The sequence below is a fragment of the Camelina sativa genome, chromosome 18, assembly GCF_000633955.1.
Source record: "Camelina sativa cultivar DH55 chromosome 18, Cs, whole genome shotgun sequence".
NCBI lineage: Eukaryota > Viridiplantae > Streptophyta > Magnoliopsida > Brassicales > Brassicaceae > Camelina > Camelina sativa.
The window spans coordinates 19,212,878-19,232,883 of NC_025702.1; the positions used below are offsets into that span (position 1 = coordinate 19,212,878).

A 20,006-nucleotide genomic window follows, 5' to 3' on the forward strand; every position below is an offset into this window, starting at 1 on the left:
TTAAAACTAAGGAATACGTCGATGTCCCAAAGGCTCAATCTTTAAGAGAATAAAATTAGACGATAAAAATACTAAATTTAAGGATTTGGGACACAGAGGGCAGAAGAGAGAGATAGAGAGAGAAGGAAGAAGCAGAAGAAGATGTCGCTGAGATTACTTCATCTTCTTCCCCAAAAGACTTGCTTTTCTCGGAATCTCGAATATCAACAGCAAAGGTTGACCCGGCCCGTAACCCGAATTCAGTGCACAAGGAGAGACGATGAAGACGACGAAATCATCAGCAACATGCGGCTAAGGAGGCCCAAGAGGAAGAAGAAGATTATGAGCGATTCGGAGCTTGCGAAAGATTTGGCTAGAGAAATCGGGAAGGCGAACACGGCCTCGGAACAGAGACGAGAAGCGATGAAGAAGAGCGGTGAGATTCTTTGGGGAGAGTTTTGTAAGCATATGGGTTTGAAAGAAGATGAGATGAGGATCAAATGGAGGAAGATTGAAGAAGAAGAGAGATTGAGTCTTGTTAGAGAGTTTGTGGATGAATGGGCTGGAGATTTTCAGCCTTTATCTGTTAGATCTGTTAAGGAAATGGTTGAACTCGAGTGTTTTGATTCTGACAAAACAATCGATTCTCCTTCTTCAATGTCTTCGTTTTCTGGGTTGTTTCCTGGATTGAAGAGAATCATTGGTTTTGAGTAGAAAGAATCTCCTTCAATGTTCTGTTTTTTTCATAGTCTATGTTTCGTTTGTCTGATCAGTTTCGTTAAGGCATTTCATAGTACATTTGTGTCTTGACCTGAGAATAAGACTGATACTGCAACATGTTTGTAGATTTGTGAAACCCAAATCTTTGTTATGTGATATACAAAACAGAGAGAATTGCTAATTGGTAATGAATGATTTTGAGACAAGAAAGCAGTAAGTGGGATATATTTTGCAAGCACTCTTCTTGTCTTTGGTTAGTAGAGAAGAGAAACAAAATACACTAGCTACTTGGGGTCTAGGCATAAAGATATTTTATTCATACTAGTTGTGTAACATATATAACATATCGTATCACATAAGATCCTTAAACATCGATCAAACCCTATATTTTAGCTATAACAAAAGTATATAAAATTTGAACATTTATATAATAGTTGTTGAATCGAGAATCGCCACAATGTTCCTTCCGTGCTGAGACATACGCAAGAGATCAAGAAAAGGACTCAACTTCAACATCCTAACGAGACCCAAAAACAAATCAACCCTGCCCTTCCGCCGCGTGACGCTCAACGCCTTTTTCACGACATAATTCCCAAACTCATGCCGAGCCAGTCTCGACAACGTGAATCCACCACAATCCATAAGATTACTCACGACCAAATCTAGAGCTATCAACGATCCAAACTCAAGAACCTGCTCCACGATGTAGCTACCACGTTTCTCAGACGAAAGCTCAACGTAGTAACCGTAGAGCCGAAACGCTACACGGTCCGTGCATTCCAAGTCACGCAAGTTAAGCACGTGTTGTACCACAAAGTTTCCTGAATCGTCCATGCTTAGCCAATCAGCGTTATCCGCTACTTCGTAAAGTAACGCATGTCTGAAGATACCGTTTGACGCGTTTATCATTTGGTTAAGTGCGATACACCCGATTACATCGCTCGCTAAGTAAAGAGCGTCACGGAGAGTGCGACTAACCAATACCAAGCTCCTCGAGACTCTGAAAGCGGTTAACGCAACGAGATAGCTATATTTCCCAGTCATAATATCAATGAACCTATGCACGATAGCGTTCAATAAGATTTCGTCCGTCTCTTGAAATTTTCCCAAGAGTCTCTTAACGCGTCTTGATCCTTCTCTATCATTTATAATCTCGAAAAAGTAATCGGATTGTGACGTTAACATTGACACAAACCTACGAAGCTCGTTTCCGTTGTTCCTAGAGATAATATCGTTAAACTCCTTGGGACCTTCTTCTCCTTCCATGGATGTGAGTAACGTATGTAAACGCATGCGAAGCTGTAGAAGATTATAGTTTTGTCTAGACATCGTACGAGAATTTTGTTTGGAATCGTTCTGTATGTTAAAATAAGTTACAATAGTGAATTGATTACCATGACTAGGTTAGGTGTGTGATTTTAGGAGAATATGAATGTAGAGATTGATTTATATGATCAGGTGTTTTACTTGTTAGAATTTGACTTGAGAGATTCTTTGTAGGAAAAGGAAATTATATCGAGATTATCATCATTAGATAATTTTTAAAAATTAATATCAACAACTAGAGAAAATCTTTTTTTTTTTTTTTTAATGAGGGAACGTGGGAGTAATATCCAAGTCAGCCGTTAGTTAATTTTTTTTTTTTGAGGAAACAAAGATAATAATAAATCTTCATTGAAGAATTCCAAACTACGCTTTAGATTTAAAACTTATCGTTTACAAGAAAAAAATAAAATAAAATTGAAAAACAAAACTTACACAAGAAATTATTGAATTAATGGAAAAACAAATAAATTAGAGGAAAAAACAAAACTTACGAAAACCGACTTGTTTTTTTTGTTTTGTTTTGTTTGTTTTGTTCACTTATTGATTAATTCAAACAATTATTGACAAGAATACCCTTCCGCATGGTATATCGAAAATTCGGAATTCTCAGAAAACCACGGTGGAGTTTATCCCATTTCCCATGGATGTTGACGGAGAAGGTGACCGTGGTAAAAACCCTAGAATCATGGAGAGGGATTCAGATTCGCTCAAGGATCAGATCACAGAGCCTTCATGGTTTACCCCCAAAAAGTAATTTTTACTCCATTGTATGCATTTTGTTTTCTCAGGTCCAAAAATATCCTAACTTTTCGCAAAAATTGGGCGATATGTTTGAAAGAAGAAATCTTTTATAGTTGATGGTGTGAATGGAGTACTGTAGTGTGAAAAACAATTCTGTTTTCGCTTGAAATCGTCGTCTAATTGGTTTTGGTTCTATTTAAGGAAGTTCTGTAACATTTGTGATGAACAAAAAAAAATGTCTTATCTTTTTTTTTTGTTTTAATTTGCTTATAGTCAAATTTAGTATTCTGTAATTCTTGTGCTTATTATGTGGTTTATCTCTGGCAGGCTTCTCGTTGTGTTTTGTGTTGTCAACTTAATCAATTATATAGATCGAGGAGCTATAGCAAGTAATGGTATCAATGGGAGTCGTGGTACTTGCACCTCAACTGGTACATGTTCATCTGGCACCGGAATTCAGTAAGTTCCCCTTTTGTTTGCTATCCATTACTACTGTTCAAATTATAGTATGTGACTTTAATCAAACTTTAATTTAAGCTAGAGGTGGTACGGGAGCTGATCATCTATCCATATTTTGTGAAAACATATGATCATCTGAGAATATTGGTATTGGGTTTTCTTTGTTGTTAGTCATAATGCCCATGGTTGTACTTCACAGGGGGGATTTCAACTTGAGCAATTTTGAAGATGGAGTTCTGTCATCTGCTTTCATGGTTGGGCTTCTTGTAGCCTCTCCTATATTTGCTTCACTAGCAAAGAGGTGTGAACTGGATTCCCCAAACTTCTGAGTGCAAAGGCACCAATTTTATTGAATTTGCATCTACATTTCATTATCTTTCTGTTATGTGTTCCAGTGTTAATCCGTTTAGACTTATCGGGGTTGGATTATCCATCTGGACTCTCGCTGTGCTTGGCTGCGGTCTTTCGTTTGATTTTTGGTCCATCACAATCTGTCGCATGTAGGTGTAGTTTCTATTAGCTTTTCATCTATTTCTTTCATATTACATTTCCAAAATCATCTTCATCTCCATTTTACACCTTATTCAGGTTTGTTGGTGTTGGTGAGGCATCATTTGTCAGTCTCGCTGCCCCATATATCGACGATAATGCTCCACATGATCAGGTAGTTGCTTCTGGACTATATTTTCTCTCTCGATCCATGGTTTAGGGAAGGATGGTAATTAATTTTCTATAGGAAGGAATCTGATTATTCACAAGGCACTTTTGTTTTTGTTTGAACCAGAAATCAGCGTGGCTTGCTTTATTCTACATGTGCATTCCGGCAGGCTATGCTTTTGGCTATGTATATGGTGGACTGGTGAGTCATTTTTGTTATTCATGTCATGATTTTCTGATTATATGGTTCGGGTTTACACCGCCTTTCAGTGATCTCTTTCTGTTTTCTTGTAGGTGGGGAATGTCCTTCCTTGGCGTGCAGCATTTTGGGGAGAAGCAATACTTATGCTTCCTTTTGCTGTTCTAGGTTTTGTTATCAAACCCTTGCATTTGAAAGGTGCGTGTTTGAAGTACCCTATGTCCCTGTGGAGTTGGGCTATTTCTAATGTAACTTGTATCTTCAGGTTTCGCTCCAGATGATACAGGGAAAACCCGGACAGATAACTTAAACGTCTTGCCAGTCAGCTATGGGTTTTCATCTGTCCTGAAAGATTTGAAATTGCTTTTGGTTGATAAGGTTTATGTTACAAACATTCTTGGTAACCATTTTTCCTTCTCGTGTGTTAAAAGTATATTTGTCATTGTATGATTTATCGATTACCTGTAACTGTTTCTTTCTTTTTCGCAGGGTATATTGCTTACAACTTTGTTTTAGGTGCATATTCATATTGGGGGCCAAAGGCTGGTTATAACATANCCGAGCCTGATGTCGTGACCAGAGAAGAATCAACCGTTGCACCTCTTCTTGAGGTAGCATGAGAACCCTCAAATGTAACTGTTGAGAATTTTATGGTATATTCTCATCTTTTTTTTATCAAACTTGTACAAAAGAAATGTGCATGAAACATATATGATNTACAGTTATATGCGGAATCGTTGGCACATTATCAGGAGGAGTGATTCTAGATTACATGGATGCTACAATTTCAAATGCTTTCAAGGTAAGATCCTTAACTTGAAAGACAAATTATCCTCACATAGATTCCACATTCCGAACATAAATTCTACCACTTATGATCTTGGAAAACTAGTACTTGATCGCCTATTTCTGTATTTTGCAGCTTCTTTCAGTTTCAACATTTATAGGAGCACTATTTTGCTTTTCTGCTTTCTGTTTCAAGAGCTTGTATGCATTTTTAGCTTTTTTTGCTATTGGTGAACTTCTCATCTTTGCCACACAGGTAATCTCGGTTTCCACCATTCATAAACTTACTTGATTCTGTTATGTTATACAAATTCTATTTCTTCTGATTTATTTCATGTTGTATAGGGTCCTGTGAATTTCGTAGTTCTCCATTGTGTCAAACCAAGTTTGAGACCACTAGCAATGGCGATGTCTACTGTCTCTATCCATATCTTTGGAGATGTACCTTCCTCACCACTCGTCGGAGTTCTTCAGGTTTGGTTTCTTAGTTATATCTACAAAATCTTGATTCACAAATCCAGTGTCTTAATCAAATTAAGCTTCAGATGAATGCAATTTTTCATCTAGATTAGTTTGAACCATCACTGTATCCGACTTCTCTATGTTCTCATTTTGCCTCATGCAGGACCATGTGAACAATTGGAGAGTAACTGCTCTTGTTCTTACATTCGTTCTCTTTCCAGCTGCTGCAATTTGGTCCATAGGTTCGGTTTTTAGCCACACTAGGAACTCAAAATTCAACTTTTTTGTATTAGTTTAATGTGGTAGTAATGAATAATGATTTGTTGCGTTTGTGACTCTACAGGCATTTTCCTGAATAGTGTGGACCGATATAACGAAGATTCCGAGCCTGAGGCTGTGACCAGAGAATCAACCGTTGCACCTCTTCTTGAGGTAGCATGAGACCAAAAAGAAACCTCAAATGTAACTGTTGAGAATTTTATGGTATATTCTCATCTCTTTTATCAAACTTGTACAAAAGAAATATGCATGAAATATATATATGTACCTTGTTCCTCTCTACAGAAACGTAGTTGTTTAGTAAGTTTTCAGATTCACATTGATATGTCTCAATCACAACTCAGTTCAGGAACATAAAATATGATATGTTGATGTTATTTCTCATTCGTTCAATCAGCTAAAAAGCATCTCAATTGTTCAAATTTCATCAAAAAAAAAGAAAGAAAAAGTTTTCACTCAAGGATGAGAACATTACTCAGATTATCTTGAAACTGTTTCAGAAAAGTGAAAGTTCTCCAGGAGAAACTGATCTCTTGAAGTTTAGCCCATGATTCATTCGTCTCATGGATGATCTTCAAAGCGTAATCCTATAAACACAAAAACCAGAATAAGCTCTTTAGAATCTGTAAACCAAATAGGAAAAGAGTCGATAAGGATATTACTTTGTTTGCTGGTTTGTTTCCAAGGCCAAACTTGTTAGCAAGCTTCCCATCTGGGATCTTGTAGTCTCTAAACCAATCTCTGATAGCTGTAAGAGTACCCTGAAAGGGAGAGCAACATATCGAGTCAGAAAACAAAAGTCCATTAAGAAATGAATTCTTGATTCTTTGAGATCATACCGGGAAATGCATCTCGACATCATCAACATCAAATCGCAACGATCTTCCAGTCGAGCTCTCCTTCATCAATCATAGCCAAAGCAGCTAAAGGCTTCACCTTTAGAACCTCACCAGTCTTCCTTTGACTTTCACCAATCTCAACAACATCAACTACAAAAGAACAGATACGAAACCAAAATAAGCTAAGCTCAGAGCATGAAAACCATCCAGAAATCCATAAACCTACCAGGATCATTATCTCCAAAAGCACCTTCAACCTCAGAGTTTGCCAGAGTTGGATCTTCCCATGTTTGTGGAAACAATCCATAGTTCCATTTTATGTTGTAACTATGTAACCAAAAACAAGAAAATCCTGTTAGCTACTCAAATCATCACAAGATGATGCCAATGCCAAAAACTGGTTCAACTCTTTTTTTATTCTTACGGATAATATCTGAGCTTCCCTTTCTTAGTGTCTTGTTTAATAGGAGTGAAAGCTTCATCAGTAGCAACCTCCATTTTAGCTCTGGACTCTTTAGGGATTTCCACGATTCATTACATTACACTGCTTTTTAGTTACATTTTTTTTATTCCCGTATCCAAAACTTTTGAATCAGAACAGATACTGAAGTTAATTACCCTCTTCATATCGAGATCAGTTACGGATACAAAGATGCACAAATCCCTACAATACATACACAGTCTGTACTGGCAAGTAGATACAACCAATATTTCTAATAAAGTTTCTAATTTGTTGAGGTCTAACGTAATGGTTTCGTGGTGTAGTCGGTTATCACGTCAGTCTAACACACTGAAGGTCTCCGGTTCGAACCCGGGCGAAGCCATTTTCTTTTTTGTTTTTAAGGGACTGCCCTTTTTTTTGGTTTGACATGGTCTATACCGTTTCATCCAACTTAAGAAGTTGTTTGTAGCCCGATGCAATATCTTTCTTGGTCCTGCCTGCTCCTCTTTCAAACAGAGGATAACGCCGCACAACTTGGACTTAATTGACATTCTGACAGGCCTAGCCCAATAAGCTAACTCTCTGCCTTTTATTTTTCAGTAACCCTAATTTTTGATAATCAGATAAATTTCCCATTATTGTTCATCTGTCTCAGTCTGTGTCCATGGGAACCACTAGAGATTTCTACCGTAAGATGATCTCTCACTCTTGCTCGAATTGTTGTTGGTCTACATTTATATATTGGGGTTGTACGTAGTAATTTTCGATCTGTCAATTTTTAAAAAATGTAACGGAGGATTTTGACTTCTTTGTCTCTGTTTTGTTTTGGTTTGTGTGTGTGTCTCTCTAACTAATCTAGATCTCTCCGTTGATGTACAACTACTATTAATTATTATTCCAGGAACTAAATATGACAGAGTTCACTACATGTCAGTTCACACTCTTCTCTGGGCATTGAGAGAGCAAAATATGCGAGCCAATTTGATTATACTCTCAAAAAACTTGGGAAAAGACGAGCAGTTCACAAGTCTTATCGAAGCTATCAAGAAAAAAAGTGATTACAATATTGTCTTCCATGATCCTACCAGCATATTAGATAACAGTGGAACCCCTGTTGTCGTCGAGCAAATCAAATACGGAAGATACCGCTGCAGTACTTGTAAGTCTATAATCAAGGAAGCCGAAAGTAGCTCCCGAAACCAATAAGATCTCAAGAAAGACAAATTAAGAGGCCAATAAGTTAGTATTCATCTTTTGGTTTTGTTTAACTTGAAAGCCTCCATTGAGATTTAGTCCCTGTATTTTAAAATTATGCATGTGGGCGATCATGTTGTTGTTGATCCAAGCTATAATTAAGCTCAGTTGCATAGTCTCACTACTATAAGAGGATTTTATATTGATTAAATTGGGTTCGATGAAATATAATTTCATCTGTCAGTTCACGTATCGCAATTCCTAACTCTTCTAAATAAATCTGGTGTCTCTGAAACAGGCTAGGGCTTGACATAGCAAAGAGAATGAGATAAACAGATAACAAAAAAATATAATGGACCTAGAGCAGTAGAATCCTAGTTTATATTATAGACCTTGCCACACGGGTATGATCACAATCTTAGTGCTCATACGGACATGATGGTGTGTAGAATAAAAAAAAACAAATTAATTTTGGTTGAAGACTCAAAACAATACAGGCGTTGTCCATAAAATATTATTTTCAATAAAGATCGTATTTCATTTTTTTGTTTTAGGTGAAGAAAGACTAAATGATCGAAACCAAAGAGAATCAATCACAGATATAACATAAAACACACAAGTACGTACATCACATAAAACACAAAAGTACATTTTGCTTCCTAGCTAGTTGGTAACAGCATCAGAATCACACCACGCTTCAGCTTATATCGTCAACGCGCTTCCACTTCTCTTGTGATGGTAGGCTCTCACAAAGCCTAATCAAAAGCCATTCTGAGCTTTCAGTAGAAGATAGCACTTTAGATGTGATAAGAGAATTTTCATACCGTCGAAACGCAAACCCTCAATAGCACCGACCGTCTTCGAGTCTTCCTTGAGTTTTTTTGAGAGTATAATCAAATTGGACGTTTGAACACTGGAAAATGCCCACAAAAGAATGTCCAATAACATCTTATGAACTCTAGCATATCCATGCGCCTCAGCAACTATACAAATCAACGGAGAGCTAGCTAGATTAGAGATCACATCATGTCCGTAGTAAAGAGAAAGAGAGGAGGGATTAGGTAAAGGAGGAATTCATATTCACACTACGTACCTTCGGGTACGAAATTTAAACTGATTCCGGCAGCCTCATATTTATCTATGATCACTTCTTGTTTCGTGGCCGTTTTCTCATCTTCGACGTCGTACAACCGGATTGACACAGAACCATTACAACAACCCTGTTCATCAAGAGCTGATTTGATCATCCTACAAATCAAATCAGGATCAGATTCAGTAGGCATTGGGAAATCCACCACGTCCCAGAACACACCTGTGTCACCCTCTGCCCACCACGATATCAAAAAGTTCAATTACAATCCATTAAATGTTTTACTATGAGAGAACAGATCAAAAATAATCTTCTATATATAGACGAAGCGTACAAGTTCGAGCCGAGCAAGATACAGAGAGGGATCTTACTGGCGTGTACACCGTCCCAGTAAGGATTCTTGACGGGAGACATGGTTTCCATGAAGAGACGATGAAGAGACTTCTCGCAACAATAAAACCTTTTTAAATTAGGGTTTAGTTCAGATAGTATTTTATTGGGCTGGGCCTTGTAGATATCAGTTAGGCCCTGTTGTCCAAATCATTGCGCGGCGGCGTCACACTAGTTTATTCCTGGATTGTCTGGAACCGAGGATTGATTGTACAAGAGAAGGGGTCTCACTCATATTAGATTTCACCACTAAAGGATGATGATCTCTTGTTTGTTGACGACGACATCTAAACATTTGCTAAATGGTTTCGTGGTGTAGTTGGTTATCACGTCAGTCTAACACACTGAAGGTCTCCGGTTCGAACCCGGGCGAAGCCATTCTTTTTTTGTTTTTTCAATTAACGCAAATTTACTTTAGTTATCTACACGACGTCGTTAAGTAATGTTATTATATTAAATTAAACCGTTTTCGTGCCAGACTCACCAAGCACCAACCACGTAACACAAATTGTTTGATCTCGCGCCACATCACTCTCTTCATTCTGATTGGTTAATACTCTCCACGTCATCATCTCTTTCCTTCCGTGAGAAACAAAAACAAACACGCCATTTTTAAATGACTCTCCAGAACCATCTACGTCCTTCTTATTCTTATTCATGCGTACTAACTTCAGACCACTACAAACACAGCAAATCCCAAATTTGGGTTCCTTCTAATATTGCGCAATCAAAACCTCAAATTTCGTTTTATTCTTTGTGATCATTCTCTCTCGCAAATCGCAATTAGTCTCGTAATCATATACATCTCCAGGAGGGTTTAGTCTTTTTTTTTTTTTTTTTTAAGGCGTGGGCTTTGATTTCTATTTACTTTGGTCAAATGGGTTACAGAGCATTGGTTTGTGTTGTTGCAGCTCTGTTTCTGATCTTATTCACGATTGTTCCATATTCTACAGCTTTGATTTCGTCTCCTGAGTCTAATCCTCCTTACCCTAAAGCTATCTCGGTAAGAAATTTACCATCTTTTTATCGAGTTTTATAGCTTTTGATTGAAGAAAGTTTCATTTTTGGTGGGTAATCAAATAGAGTTTGCTTCTCTTGAAAAATTCTGCTTTTTTGATAGGATTTGAAAGAATCAATTGTAAAAGGATTCGGATTTCAATCGGAGGAAGTGAAGATTTCTGGTTTTGATGTAAGGGATGCATTGGTAGGTCATGCTGTTTCATACGAGTTTGATCTTGAAATCGACAACAAAGTTCTTCCCTTTAGGCTTCTTGAAGATGTTAACCGATGGGAATACGTGGATCTCCCTATTTTCCAAACCATTGATTCCACGGATGAGAATGGTTTAGTTCCTATGAAGAACAAGGAGTCTGGTGATGTCTTACCTGTTTTAGCTCCGTTTCAACTTGCTGGTCCCATGGAACTTTGGATCCAAGATGCTAACAATATGCGCCTTTCTTTGCCTGTAAGTTGAAAGACTTTTTTCCATTGAACAAAAATGGAATTGGTTTTTGTTTATTGATTTTTATGTCAATGTGTCATGCAGTATGATGTGGATGCTGGTGTTTTGAAGAAAGTTATATTAGCAGATGGTGCTGTTGTAACTGTGAAAGGAGCTAGATCTGTTAGTTTGCGTCATCCGATTGATTTGCCGCTTCCCTTGAATCAAAGCTCCAATGAGTTTGCATCTGGAATTTTGTCTTTAGCTGAACAGCTTCGACGTGCTTCAAGTGATCAGGAAACTCCACTTCTTTCTCTGCGCATTGTTGGTCCTAATTCTCTTGCATCAACTTCACAATCTCCTGACAACAAACTCAAACTTAAGCGTCTTGCTCCAGGACTTGTGGAACTATCTTCCATGTCTAAAGGCAGAAGCAGTCTCTCCACAGTTGACGAAGCCATGACTACTGTTCTTACCCCAAGAGAGTTTACAACCATGTGGCCAATTACCTCCATCAATGGCTCCAACGCTAACTTACTCGGATTTGAGAAGCTATTGACCTCTGTTTTGGGTCCTAAAGCTCAGGAAAAAGGTTCCTTTAAGGTGTTGAAAGCGGATGTCGGAGCTCAAACGTATATGAAGATTGGTTTTGGTGTAGAAAAGAAGCTCAAGGAAGCAGATCTTGAAGGTTTAAGGTATCCAGAGTGGCGAACAAAGCCTGAGACAATGAGAATGCATTTTGAGGTTCTTGCTAAAGTTGATGGAGAGAAAGTTATCCCAGAGAACATAATGCGAGTTGATCCGATACCAATGGAGGATACAGTTGCACAAAATGTGATTGCAGGAAATGTAACTATGTCGATACCAATGGAGGATACGTTTCAGCCTCCTCCAAGCCCTTTCACCTTGTAAATCATGTGGACATAATATATAGTTCATATATTATGAAAAAAATTCAAGCTTTTGGCCTTTGTCTTTCTTGTACATTACTACTCACCATATCGCACAAGAAGTGTATGCTATAAACTTCCCCCTTGTAATTATTCCTTTTTGATAAATTCAGTACATACATACTGTAATTGGCGACTTTTTAGTTGTTTAATTTGATCTTTGCCTCTTTGGGTGTCTGATAATGGAATCGTTAAATCCATGGATAAATGTAGATGATGACATAAAATATGGGGACTAAACTGAAAAGTATGACATTAATATAGACTTATGGGCCTAAAATAATATTTCAAAGCCCATATGAATTGTGTTTAGTTCAACTCCATGGGCATTCATTACTCCTTAAAGCCCATGTATAAAATATGCTATCACCTCCGTCGTCTAGTCGCCGAGACTCTTACGTCGGAAGTGTGACCGGGACTAACGTGACGAGCGCGATGGGAGAAGACGGAGCGCGTGGTTGGATTCGTGGTGACGAGACAGCGAAGCAGATGTTATCAAGGGTTCTCAAAGACCGTGCATTCCTGCTTCTCCCGCCACTTCACCGTGTGCCATTACGCGCCGGGAACGTAGTCGAGGTCACCGGCGCATCTCCGTCTGCGAAAACTCAGATCCTGATTCAAGCTGCGATCACTTGTATTCTTCCAAAGACGAGGAACGGGATTCACTATGGAGGATTAGGGAAACTTGTTTTGTTCCTCGATTTGGATTGCCGTTTTGATGTACTCCGTTTATCTCAGATGCTCAAGCACCGTCTTCTTCAAGCTAACCGTATGCAATTTCTCAAACTCTTCCCTTCGTCTTAGTGTCTTACTTTTCTTTGGATTTTGCAGTCAAGTATTTCATGTTCATGAAATTGAGCTTATCTCAGTCATATAGGCTTTGGTAGTGTGATGTGTGGTAGTTTAAGTTTTTTGTTTAGTTTAGTGTTAAAGTATGTCATATAAATCGAAAAGGGTTGAATGAAGTTCTTTCAGCTTATCAGGATTAGGCAATGGGGCATGGTGGCAACTTGAAGAGTCAAACGTTAGAAATTGCAGATCTGCACATGAGAAGTCAAACACTGCGTTTGATGAGGAGTTATATGTTTCATGCATGAAAAGGTTTCTGTATGTTCGCTGCTATGATAGTCTTGAACTTTTGTCCTGTCTCAAGGTAGTGTTTTGTGTTTGGAAGTATCAATTGTGTGGTTTGGGTTTGATTATTGGACCCTGTTAATAAGTTTGTATCATTATGCCACTGTGTTGCAGACATTGGATTATCGGATCCGACAACAGGAATCGTGTGGTAGTCAAGTCGGAGTGCTTATGATTGACAGATTTGTCTTACAATCTGCTGGTTTCTTATTCGGTTAGATCTACATATGTTATTCTCTTCTAAGATGATTCCTTTCAGGACCATTCCAAAAAAAAAATTATTCGCTACATGCTGAAACTAATCCATCATAAGTTAGAAAATGTATACATGGATGGCGCTATTATTGATGCCATGTGGCTAGATAACCTAGTTTAAAGTTACTCTCGCAGATGCATACTAGGGTTTTATACACGCTAGTGATGCTGCTATCTAGCAAGCGGACAGGAAGAATTGGGCTAACTATTTTGCAATCTTTTCACCAGCATTGGTGCTTCCACTGGACTGATCGTCTGTCGTCATTGTTGGCATTGGAGACACAGAACAGGTTAGATATCTACATAATGACAGTTTAAAGGAGATTCTGGTTATAGTCTAATCTTTTTGAAGCTGCTTAGTTTAAAGTATGGAATCTAAAGAATCGATATGGTTTATCAATGTAAAGAGACAGCTTTTCTATTACTATTCAAGTTAGGTTTCTTTAGTTAGATCCTGTCTTTAGCTTATTTAATTCAACATGTTGGAGAGTTTGAGGAACTTCAAGTTTGGTGCTTAATATGTGAGACTTATATATATGCTATCTAGGAAAAGTCTCTCTCTTACGAATGTGGTGGAGACGATAGTGCAAGAGATGAAGAAGCTACTGCAGGTGCATTCACTTGTAGTGATTGCCACTAAAGCTACAATTTACGAAGAGAAGTACCCAACAAATGAGAATAATCGGTTAGTTGGTTTGACCACACACTTTGTTTACGGCTTCCTTTATGTTGTTATAGTCGCTGCATCTCTAACTTTCTGGAAATTTCAGTAAGTTCTCCTCAAACGATGAGTTTTCAGGGAATGCTGCAAGTAAAGCTCAGCAACCTCCATTTCGTGAATTCATGCCTTCTTCTTGGCAGGTAATTTTTCAGATGTGAACTCTTAAAAGTCTTTTGTTGGAACGCTTTGCATTGCTTACACACAACCATTTCAAGATCTGCAAAATTTTATCGATTGTTTCAAAAAACGATCCTTCCTCACTTACCCTCCTTTATGGTCATTGCAGGCATTTGTGACACATAAGTTAATCATACGAAAATCAGGTTAGAATAGTTTTGTTTTAGTTTTCGCTTTCTCTTATGTCTTCCTTTGTATAACATTACAACCAAAGATTACTTTCTTGTGCAGCTGATCATCAGTCTTTGCAAACAGGACAAGAAAGTTTGTCGGCATATTCACTTGAATGGTTACAACCACAACTTAGCAGCATAGACAAATTCATAGTAGACGGTGTAAGTAAAAACTTATCACAAGCATTGCAAGTCTAGTGAAACGATTTTACTCTAAACCATTACTCACAATTTTGTCTTGCTTCATTGTCTCATGCAGTCTGGTATTGTCATTGTCTCGTGACTTAGAATTCTTCTATTCAGGTATTCGTCCAACCTGTCTCTCTCTTTCTCTTAGAGACTCACATAATTACTAATACACATGCTTGTGATGTGTAGTCTGTAGAAACCATAAACCATTGTGAGTTCAAAGTAGCTAATAGCTGAGCGGTATGCAGCAAGTCGCCAAATGTAAAGTTATATTTTTTATATCAGAAAGAAGAAAAATAAGGACAGCAAAAGTTGAATCTTTAAAGGTAAAATTTGTCTTTCTATTTTTATCTTTACTTGATTAGGTTATTTTTACAATATTTGGGTAACCTTATCTTAGATATAAAAAGAAAGAAAATCATACTTACACACGTTTTGGAATTGAATTGGATTGTAATATCTTTCTAAATATATTTCATGATTTTGACATCAAAGTCTTTGGAATTGCAACTGCACGTGTTAATGTTATACCTCATTGTTAGAAAAAATCATACTTTCCTTTTAACTTTTACCTTCCTACAAACTTGAAAGTGATTCTTAATGGGACATCACTACAGGCCTTAGCACTAGGAGGGAGTCGTGTTACATTTTTCGACATCAAAATTATTATGTAAGAATTTTGCTTGTGGACTCTGTACAGTCATCAGTCTTTGGTGGTTACTTTCTTTTTTCCAGAAATTATATCTCGTTTTCACCGCATTTATCTTCTTCTTCTTTTTTTTGGAGTAAAACGATAAGTACATATTTTAGCTGATAAGAGAGTCTTCAGTCTTGTCTCATATTATATATGTTTTATCTCCATCTTTAAGGATAATTAATTAGTATGATAAACTTGGATTTAGGAATCATTATTGTTTTATGTAATAATTAGGTTTTACAAGGAGTGGGAGTAGTCAAATATCTCTTGGATACTTGATGAGATAAAACAATAGTAACAAACTTGTATCATATATTTTTAAATATGAGAATCATATTCATAGGACTTCCACTAAAAAGCTTATAAGTGTTAGATATGATGTGTGATGTGGAACTAGAAAAATCTATCCTTCTTTTTTAGATTGCGTGGATTTGATCCTCCATAGGTATTCTTCATATTTATCCTTTTTCTCGCTTTTTTAAAAGTAATATAGTGATTAGTGTGTCAGATAGATTATGAATTTACTAGTTTAGTTATGTACTTTTGTTTCCAAAAACATGTATTTTTTTACATCTATCGAAACCGTAATTTGGTTGAGCATTTCTTCGTAGTCTATAAATTAGGAGATGTGTAGTATTTTTTCAGCTGAAATTAACTCGATAAAATAGAAATTAAACGTATACAGAAAGTAAAACGGGTTTTACTTGTATCGTTTTAAAGAGACGTGGCTTCATAAGAAACTAACAATTTTGCGAACTCAGGTGTCTTTATCTTCTTATCTCCTAATTTTAAGTAGCATCAATAAAGATAACTACTAATGTTATTTGCCCAAAAAAAAAAAAAAAAAACTACTAATGTTATTACCAAAAACCGATATGGTGTTTTAGAGTGAAATGAAAGATCAGGAGAGCAAATTCGCAAGTAAAAATAAATATGGGGCATGATGTGGGTATGAAAGGTTTTGATTTTGACTCTTGCCTAACTTTCTATTTGTTTGATATGGTTACCTCTAATTTGTCTATCCACACAAATAATTGAGCTGAAACTATATCCAATCTCCTCCTTTCCTCTCTCGCACACACCCATTAGTTAAAATTTTGATTAAAATAAGACTTAACAATTATTTTAAAAAGTTTGATTTGATTCATTGCTTGTTTTGTTTTTTAATTGTTTGTACCAACTTCATACTTCTCCATTATTAAACACCACGTAGTCCCTGTTAATAGTTACACATTTTCTTCTCACTTCTCCATTATAAAATTTTATCTATTTGTTTGTTTGTGGTAAGTCTTATCTTTGCGAATTGCTATTAACCAAAACTAATAATTCGGCTGATACTTTATAGAGAGGGTTTAAAAAAAACAGCTTGTATTGGTAAATGTATATAAATAACAGTTTGTATTAGAATTTAAGTTTTGCCTTGATCGGTCATATAAAAAACTATGTTCAGTTATTAACAAAATTATAATGGTATTTTTCCTGTAAAATGTTATTTTTTTGATTATTGTATTTAATTATTTTTTTTGTTTGTTAAAGATTATTGTATTTAATTTATATACGTAAAAATCCTATGTATATCTGAGATGTGATCCGAGACGAGACTGGTACCCGTACCACTAAGGCCTAAGCTTATGACCCCATTTGTTTAGATCTTAGTCTATTTATTTTTGGTGTCTTTTAAGCAATCTAATCAGAATTTGTTGATTTTATGTTTTGTTCTCAATCTAATAAATGCAAGTTCTTGCTAAAATCAAAATAGTGAATTACTTTAGAAAACATATGTATGAATAATCCATGATCGTCCAGTTTGTATTACATGTAATCGAATTCACTCCGTTGTATGTTGGGTATACTTTTTGAAGTCCATCACTAAATACCCACCTTTAGTAGCTTTCGATATGTTTTTTAGTGGATTAATAAAAATGCAAGCAATAACATACTGTATATGGGAATAACATCGCATATATGCTCTAATTAGGCTAATGAGAATACATAATTTAATATTAAGGTCGATTAAGTTAATGAGGATTGAGGACAAACAAACTATAAAAAAGAAGACTAAGATCTTTAGATCACGCGTGTGTGTGTGTGTGGGGGGGCATGTGCGTGCGTAAGCGTAAGCAATAGATCATCCAAAACGTGACTTATGTGGGTTTGACCATTTTACCCTTTTATAAAGAATAATAATATTAAGAAATTTGATGTTCACATTTTGTTATATACATATTTTAGAAAATTAAACTTTTAAAAACCTTTGGAGAAATCTGAAGCAAAGTTGAGGAGCACCTACACACTCCTCCTCCTTCTCCTATTCATTGGGGCTGCCTACTACTCCCATGCTCTTCTTCTTCTTCTTCTTTTTTTAGTTGATCTGATGAATTGCTTTGTAAGTTTATTTTTTATAAAAATAAATATTGACGGTGAAAACGATAGTTTACAAAAACAAAAAACAAAAAAAAACAGTGAAAACAATAATAGACTTAATAGTAATAGTAATAGCAATAACAAGTAGTCAATTATTTTAAGCAAGTAAAATAGTAATGAGGTCAATTATATTAAGAGAGAAGTGGGTCCAAAAAAGAAAAAAAATCAGTTGAAGTCTCAATCTTTAGGAAGTGTTTGAGTTTGTGTGGATCTCAATTTATAACAAAAGCCATTGATTGCTACTTGAGGGAGACTGCATATGAGAAAAGATTGATCAATTTTAAAGTTTTCTTCAATATACAAGTAATGAACACACACACACACACACACATATATATAGGGGTTAATTACTTGGATGAAGGTTGCCTTTGCCTCCAAGGCACCCATTTCTTTTAAAAGAGAATTATTTGATATAGTTATCGATCTCACGAGGATGTATGTGATGTGAACTCAAGTGTGTTAGTTTTTAATTGCTTAAACATGCATTACTTTGTTTGTTTTATTACACATCTTAGTTCGAATACGACTATTTATAGTTTATATTTAAAGAAAAACCGTCATGTGTATTATTAAATACGGACTATATATTATATACCTTACAAATGGTTTAAGATACATGTCTTCAATAGCTAAAATTTGTAACACATAGATATTCAGTTGTGTTTAAATTATAAAAATTCGTTTAGGTAGATATTATCGGCCAAATTATATATACATGCATGGAACATGCTTCAACTACATTTTTTTATTTTATTTTAATTAATGACCTTCAACAACGTTACATATTAATAATAGTTATTTGAAAGTATATGTAAATATTAATAGCAATACTTTACAAAAATGTTTGTAATAATACGATGATAAGAGTATTGATATTATGTCAATACTTTACAAACGTTATCTTAATCGAGCTTGTGAGGTTATCTGGCGGCGATAGTAAACTATATGAAACCTTGTTCCACGAATATAGATATAATATTATTTGGTGTTATGGTCAGCAATTATATGATAGTTTAGCGTTTGTAGCTTGAGAATTTAAGTATCGTATATGATCCAAAATGTTTTTATCCACTGCTGTTTTTTTCGAACGAATTTTATTTTAATACTTGAATGTATTTATATAGGGTTATATATCATATAGTATAAAAAATACCATCAAAATTTCAAGTGTATAAAAGAAAAAAAAATAGGGTTACTAAATAGATGGGTACAAAGAAGGTACAAAACTCAAAATGAAGGCAAAGAGAGAGAGAGAGAGAGAGAGAGTTGGAGCCCACAAAGGCTATGGTTGACGACCAAACCCATTTTCATGTGCGCCACGTGGAATACTGCGGTGTGCATGATCTCAGCATGAAGTGTCATCATCACTCCTCGTCCTCATCGTCCTCGACCTCTCTCAATTTTTTGGTTTGTACCCAAATTTTATTGTTTCTGGCGTAAACTGTGGACTACATTATATACTATGATATAGCAATCTAACCGTTAAAACGAAGAAACCTACTAATGGCCTTAATCTATATATGGCATTTAATTATGGTGCTTAATTTACAAATCGAAGTAGATTTAGCATCCTAGATAAAAAAAATAGTGCATGTGCTATCGTTTGTTTGCTTAAGAGCTTGATTATTTATTTTTTTAAATGCTTGTCTTTTATTATGTGTATATATAGTAGTAGTATACATTAAGGTACTTCGGGTTTCTTAATGAAGTATTTTAAATCAAGCTAGTACTAATATTTCACCACAATAATTAGCAGCTATCAATACGAAAGCAAGCAAATATACATATGTGCTCTGACTTGACATACACTCATTAATTCATACAGAAAAGGAATTATTAATGACGACCCCAGGTGATAAAAAAGCCGACTAATTAAGAAAATACAAATTTGTCTGCGTCCCCCACGAATACTCTCCACCACGATTTAGAGGGGAAGTATATGTAGAGTTAGTGCTACTTTTAAAAAAATTTACCTTAACTTATATTACTAAATATACAAATTGGGAATGAATCGACTTAAAAATAGAAAAAAAATACAGAAATAGTATATAGGAAGAAGAAATAAGAAGAAGAAGTGGATAAGAATCTTCTTCTTAGTGGTGGAAGATGAAGGAGAAAGAAAGATACTCACCCTTTTGCGTGGAAGTATCCAATCTCTCTCTCTCGTTTCCGCCCACCTCTTTCTTTTTTTTTTGTTTAGTCAATTAATTAGTAATTTTTTCACATGTATAATCTTTTTGTTCAATCTTTCTGTTTCCATATATTAAAAATATTTAAAACTT

The 20,006-nt window shown here is 35.9% G+C and overlaps 6 protein-coding genes and 2 non-coding genes across 12 annotated transcripts; 6 read left to right on the forward strand and 2 right to left on the reverse strand.

The window, feature by feature from the left end:
- On the forward strand, nucleotides 25-835 carry LOC104762606. The gene has a single exon (XM_010485930.1). The coding sequence runs from the start codon at nucleotides 142-144 to the stop codon at nucleotides 691-693; it is 552 nt and encodes a 183-aa protein (XP_010484232.1). The 5' UTR covers nucleotides 25-141; the 3' UTR covers nucleotides 694-835.
- On the reverse strand, nucleotides 1,123-1,965 carry LOC104763666 (pumilio homolog 18-like). The gene has a single exon (XM_010487012.1). The coding sequence runs from the start codon at nucleotides 1,963-1,965 to the stop codon at nucleotides 1,123-1,125; it is 843 nt and encodes a 280-aa protein (XP_010485314.1).
- LOC104762607 (probable sphingolipid transporter spinster homolog 2) lies at nucleotides 2,595-5,992 on the forward strand. Its single transcript, XM_010485931.2, has 14 exons — nucleotides 2,595-2,775; nucleotides 3,094-3,225; nucleotides 3,425-3,526; nucleotides 3,621-3,725; nucleotides 3,814-3,889; nucleotides 4,010-4,084; nucleotides 4,177-4,279; nucleotides 4,347-4,481; nucleotides 4,571-4,663; nucleotides 4,795-4,883; nucleotides 5,004-5,123; nucleotides 5,213-5,341; nucleotides 5,493-5,571; nucleotides 5,673-5,992. Exons 1-14 carry the CDS (start codon nucleotides 2,666-2,668, stop codon nucleotides 5,768-5,770), a joined length of 1,446 nt encoding a protein of 481 aa, XP_010484233.1. The 5' UTR covers nucleotides 2,595-2,665; the 3' UTR covers nucleotides 5,771-5,992.
- Nucleotides 7,198-7,271, forward strand: TRNAV-AAC. The gene has a single exon. It is a non-coding gene; the product is annotated as a tRNA-Val (tRNA).
- On the reverse strand, nucleotides 8,644-9,588 carry LOC109130581. Its single transcript, XM_019240276.1, has 3 exons — nucleotides 9,545-9,588; nucleotides 9,177-9,407; nucleotides 8,644-9,066 (listed from the first exon to the last, which is right to left on the reverse strand). Exons 1-3 carry the CDS (start codon nucleotides 9,585-9,587, stop codon nucleotides 8,843-8,845), a joined length of 498 nt encoding a protein of 165 aa, XP_019095821.1. The 5' UTR covers nucleotide 9,588; the 3' UTR covers nucleotides 8,644-8,842.
- On the forward strand, nucleotides 9,868-9,941 carry TRNAV-AAC. The gene has a single exon. It is a non-coding gene; the product is annotated as a tRNA-Val (tRNA).
- On the forward strand, nucleotides 10,197-12,092 carry LOC104762608. The gene is made up of 3 exons (XM_010485933.2): nucleotides 10,197-10,566; nucleotides 10,684-11,028; nucleotides 11,110-12,092. Exons 1-3 carry the CDS (start codon nucleotides 10,441-10,443, stop codon nucleotides 11,914-11,916), a joined length of 1,278 nt encoding a protein of 425 aa, XP_010484235.1. The 5' UTR covers nucleotides 10,197-10,440; the 3' UTR covers nucleotides 11,917-12,092.
- LOC104762610 (DNA repair protein XRCC2 homolog) lies at nucleotides 12,300-15,308 on the forward strand. 5 transcript variants are annotated; one of them, XR_002036454.1, is made up of 11 exons: nucleotides 12,300-12,723; nucleotides 12,938-13,107; nucleotides 13,203-13,302; nucleotides 13,572-13,633; nucleotides 13,891-14,028; nucleotides 14,114-14,204; nucleotides 14,351-14,387; nucleotides 14,473-14,576; nucleotides 14,674-14,717; nucleotides 14,793-14,929; nucleotides 15,221-15,308. XR_002036454.1 is itself a non-coding variant. In XM_019240202.1 (8 exons), exons 2-7 carry the CDS (start codon nucleotides 13,479-13,481, stop codon nucleotides 14,695-14,697), a joined length of 549 nt encoding a protein of 182 aa, XP_019095747.1. In that variant the 5' UTR covers nucleotides 12,635-12,723; nucleotides 13,203-13,478; the 3' UTR covers nucleotides 14,698-14,717; nucleotides 14,793-14,953. The 5 variants fall into 5 exon arrangements, 1 of the variants encoding a protein (XP_019095747.1); XR_002036456.1 differs by lacking the exon at nucleotides 15,221-15,308 and having other exon boundaries at nucleotides 13,479-13,633; nucleotides 14,793-14,953; XR_002036453.1 differs by lacking the exon at nucleotides 15,221-15,308 and having other exon boundaries at nucleotides 14,793-14,953.

Coding starts and splice junctions, on each gene's coding strand:
- LOC104762606 (XM_010485930.1), top strand. CDS start 142: ATGTCGCTGAGATTACTTCATCTTCTTCCCCAAAAGACTTGCTTTTCT.
- LOC104763666 (XM_010487012.1), bottom strand. CDS start 1,965: ATGGAAGGAGAAGAAGGTCCCAAGGAGTTTAACGATATTATCTCTAGG.
- LOC109130581 (XM_019240276.1), bottom strand. CDS start 9,587: ATGTCTCCCGTCAAGAATCCTTACTGGGACGGTGTACACGCCA. Junction 9,408..9,544: donor CTGGGACGGTGTACACGCCA/GTAAGATCCCTC, acceptor CGTGGTGGGCAG/AGGGTGACACAGGTGTGTTC. Junction 9,067..9,176: donor TTTAAATTTCGTACCCGAAG/GTACGTAGTGTG, acceptor TGATTTGTATAG/TTGCTGAGGCGCATGGATAT.
- LOC104762608 (XM_010485933.2), top strand. CDS start 10,441: ATGGGTTACAGAGCATTGGTTTGTGTTGTTGCAGCTCTGTTTCTGATC. Junction 10,567..10,683: donor CTTACCCTAAAGCTATCTCG/GTAAGAAATTTA, acceptor CTTTTTTGATAG/GATTTGAAAGAATCAATTGT. Junction 11,029..11,109: donor ATATGCGCCTTTCTTTGCCT/GTAAGTTGAAAG, acceptor TGTGTCATGCAG/TATGATGTGGATGCTGGTGT.
- LOC104762610 (XM_019240202.1), top strand. CDS start 13,479: ATGCATACTAGGGTTTTATACACGCTAGTGATGCTGCTATCTAGCAAG. Junction 13,634..13,890: donor GCATTGGAGACACAGAACAG/GTTAGATATCTA, acceptor TATGCTATCTAG/GAAAAGTCTCTCTCTTACGA. Junction 14,388..14,472: donor GTTAATCATACGAAAATCAG/GTTAGAATAGTT, acceptor TTTCTTGTGCAG/CTGATCATCAGTCTTTGCAA.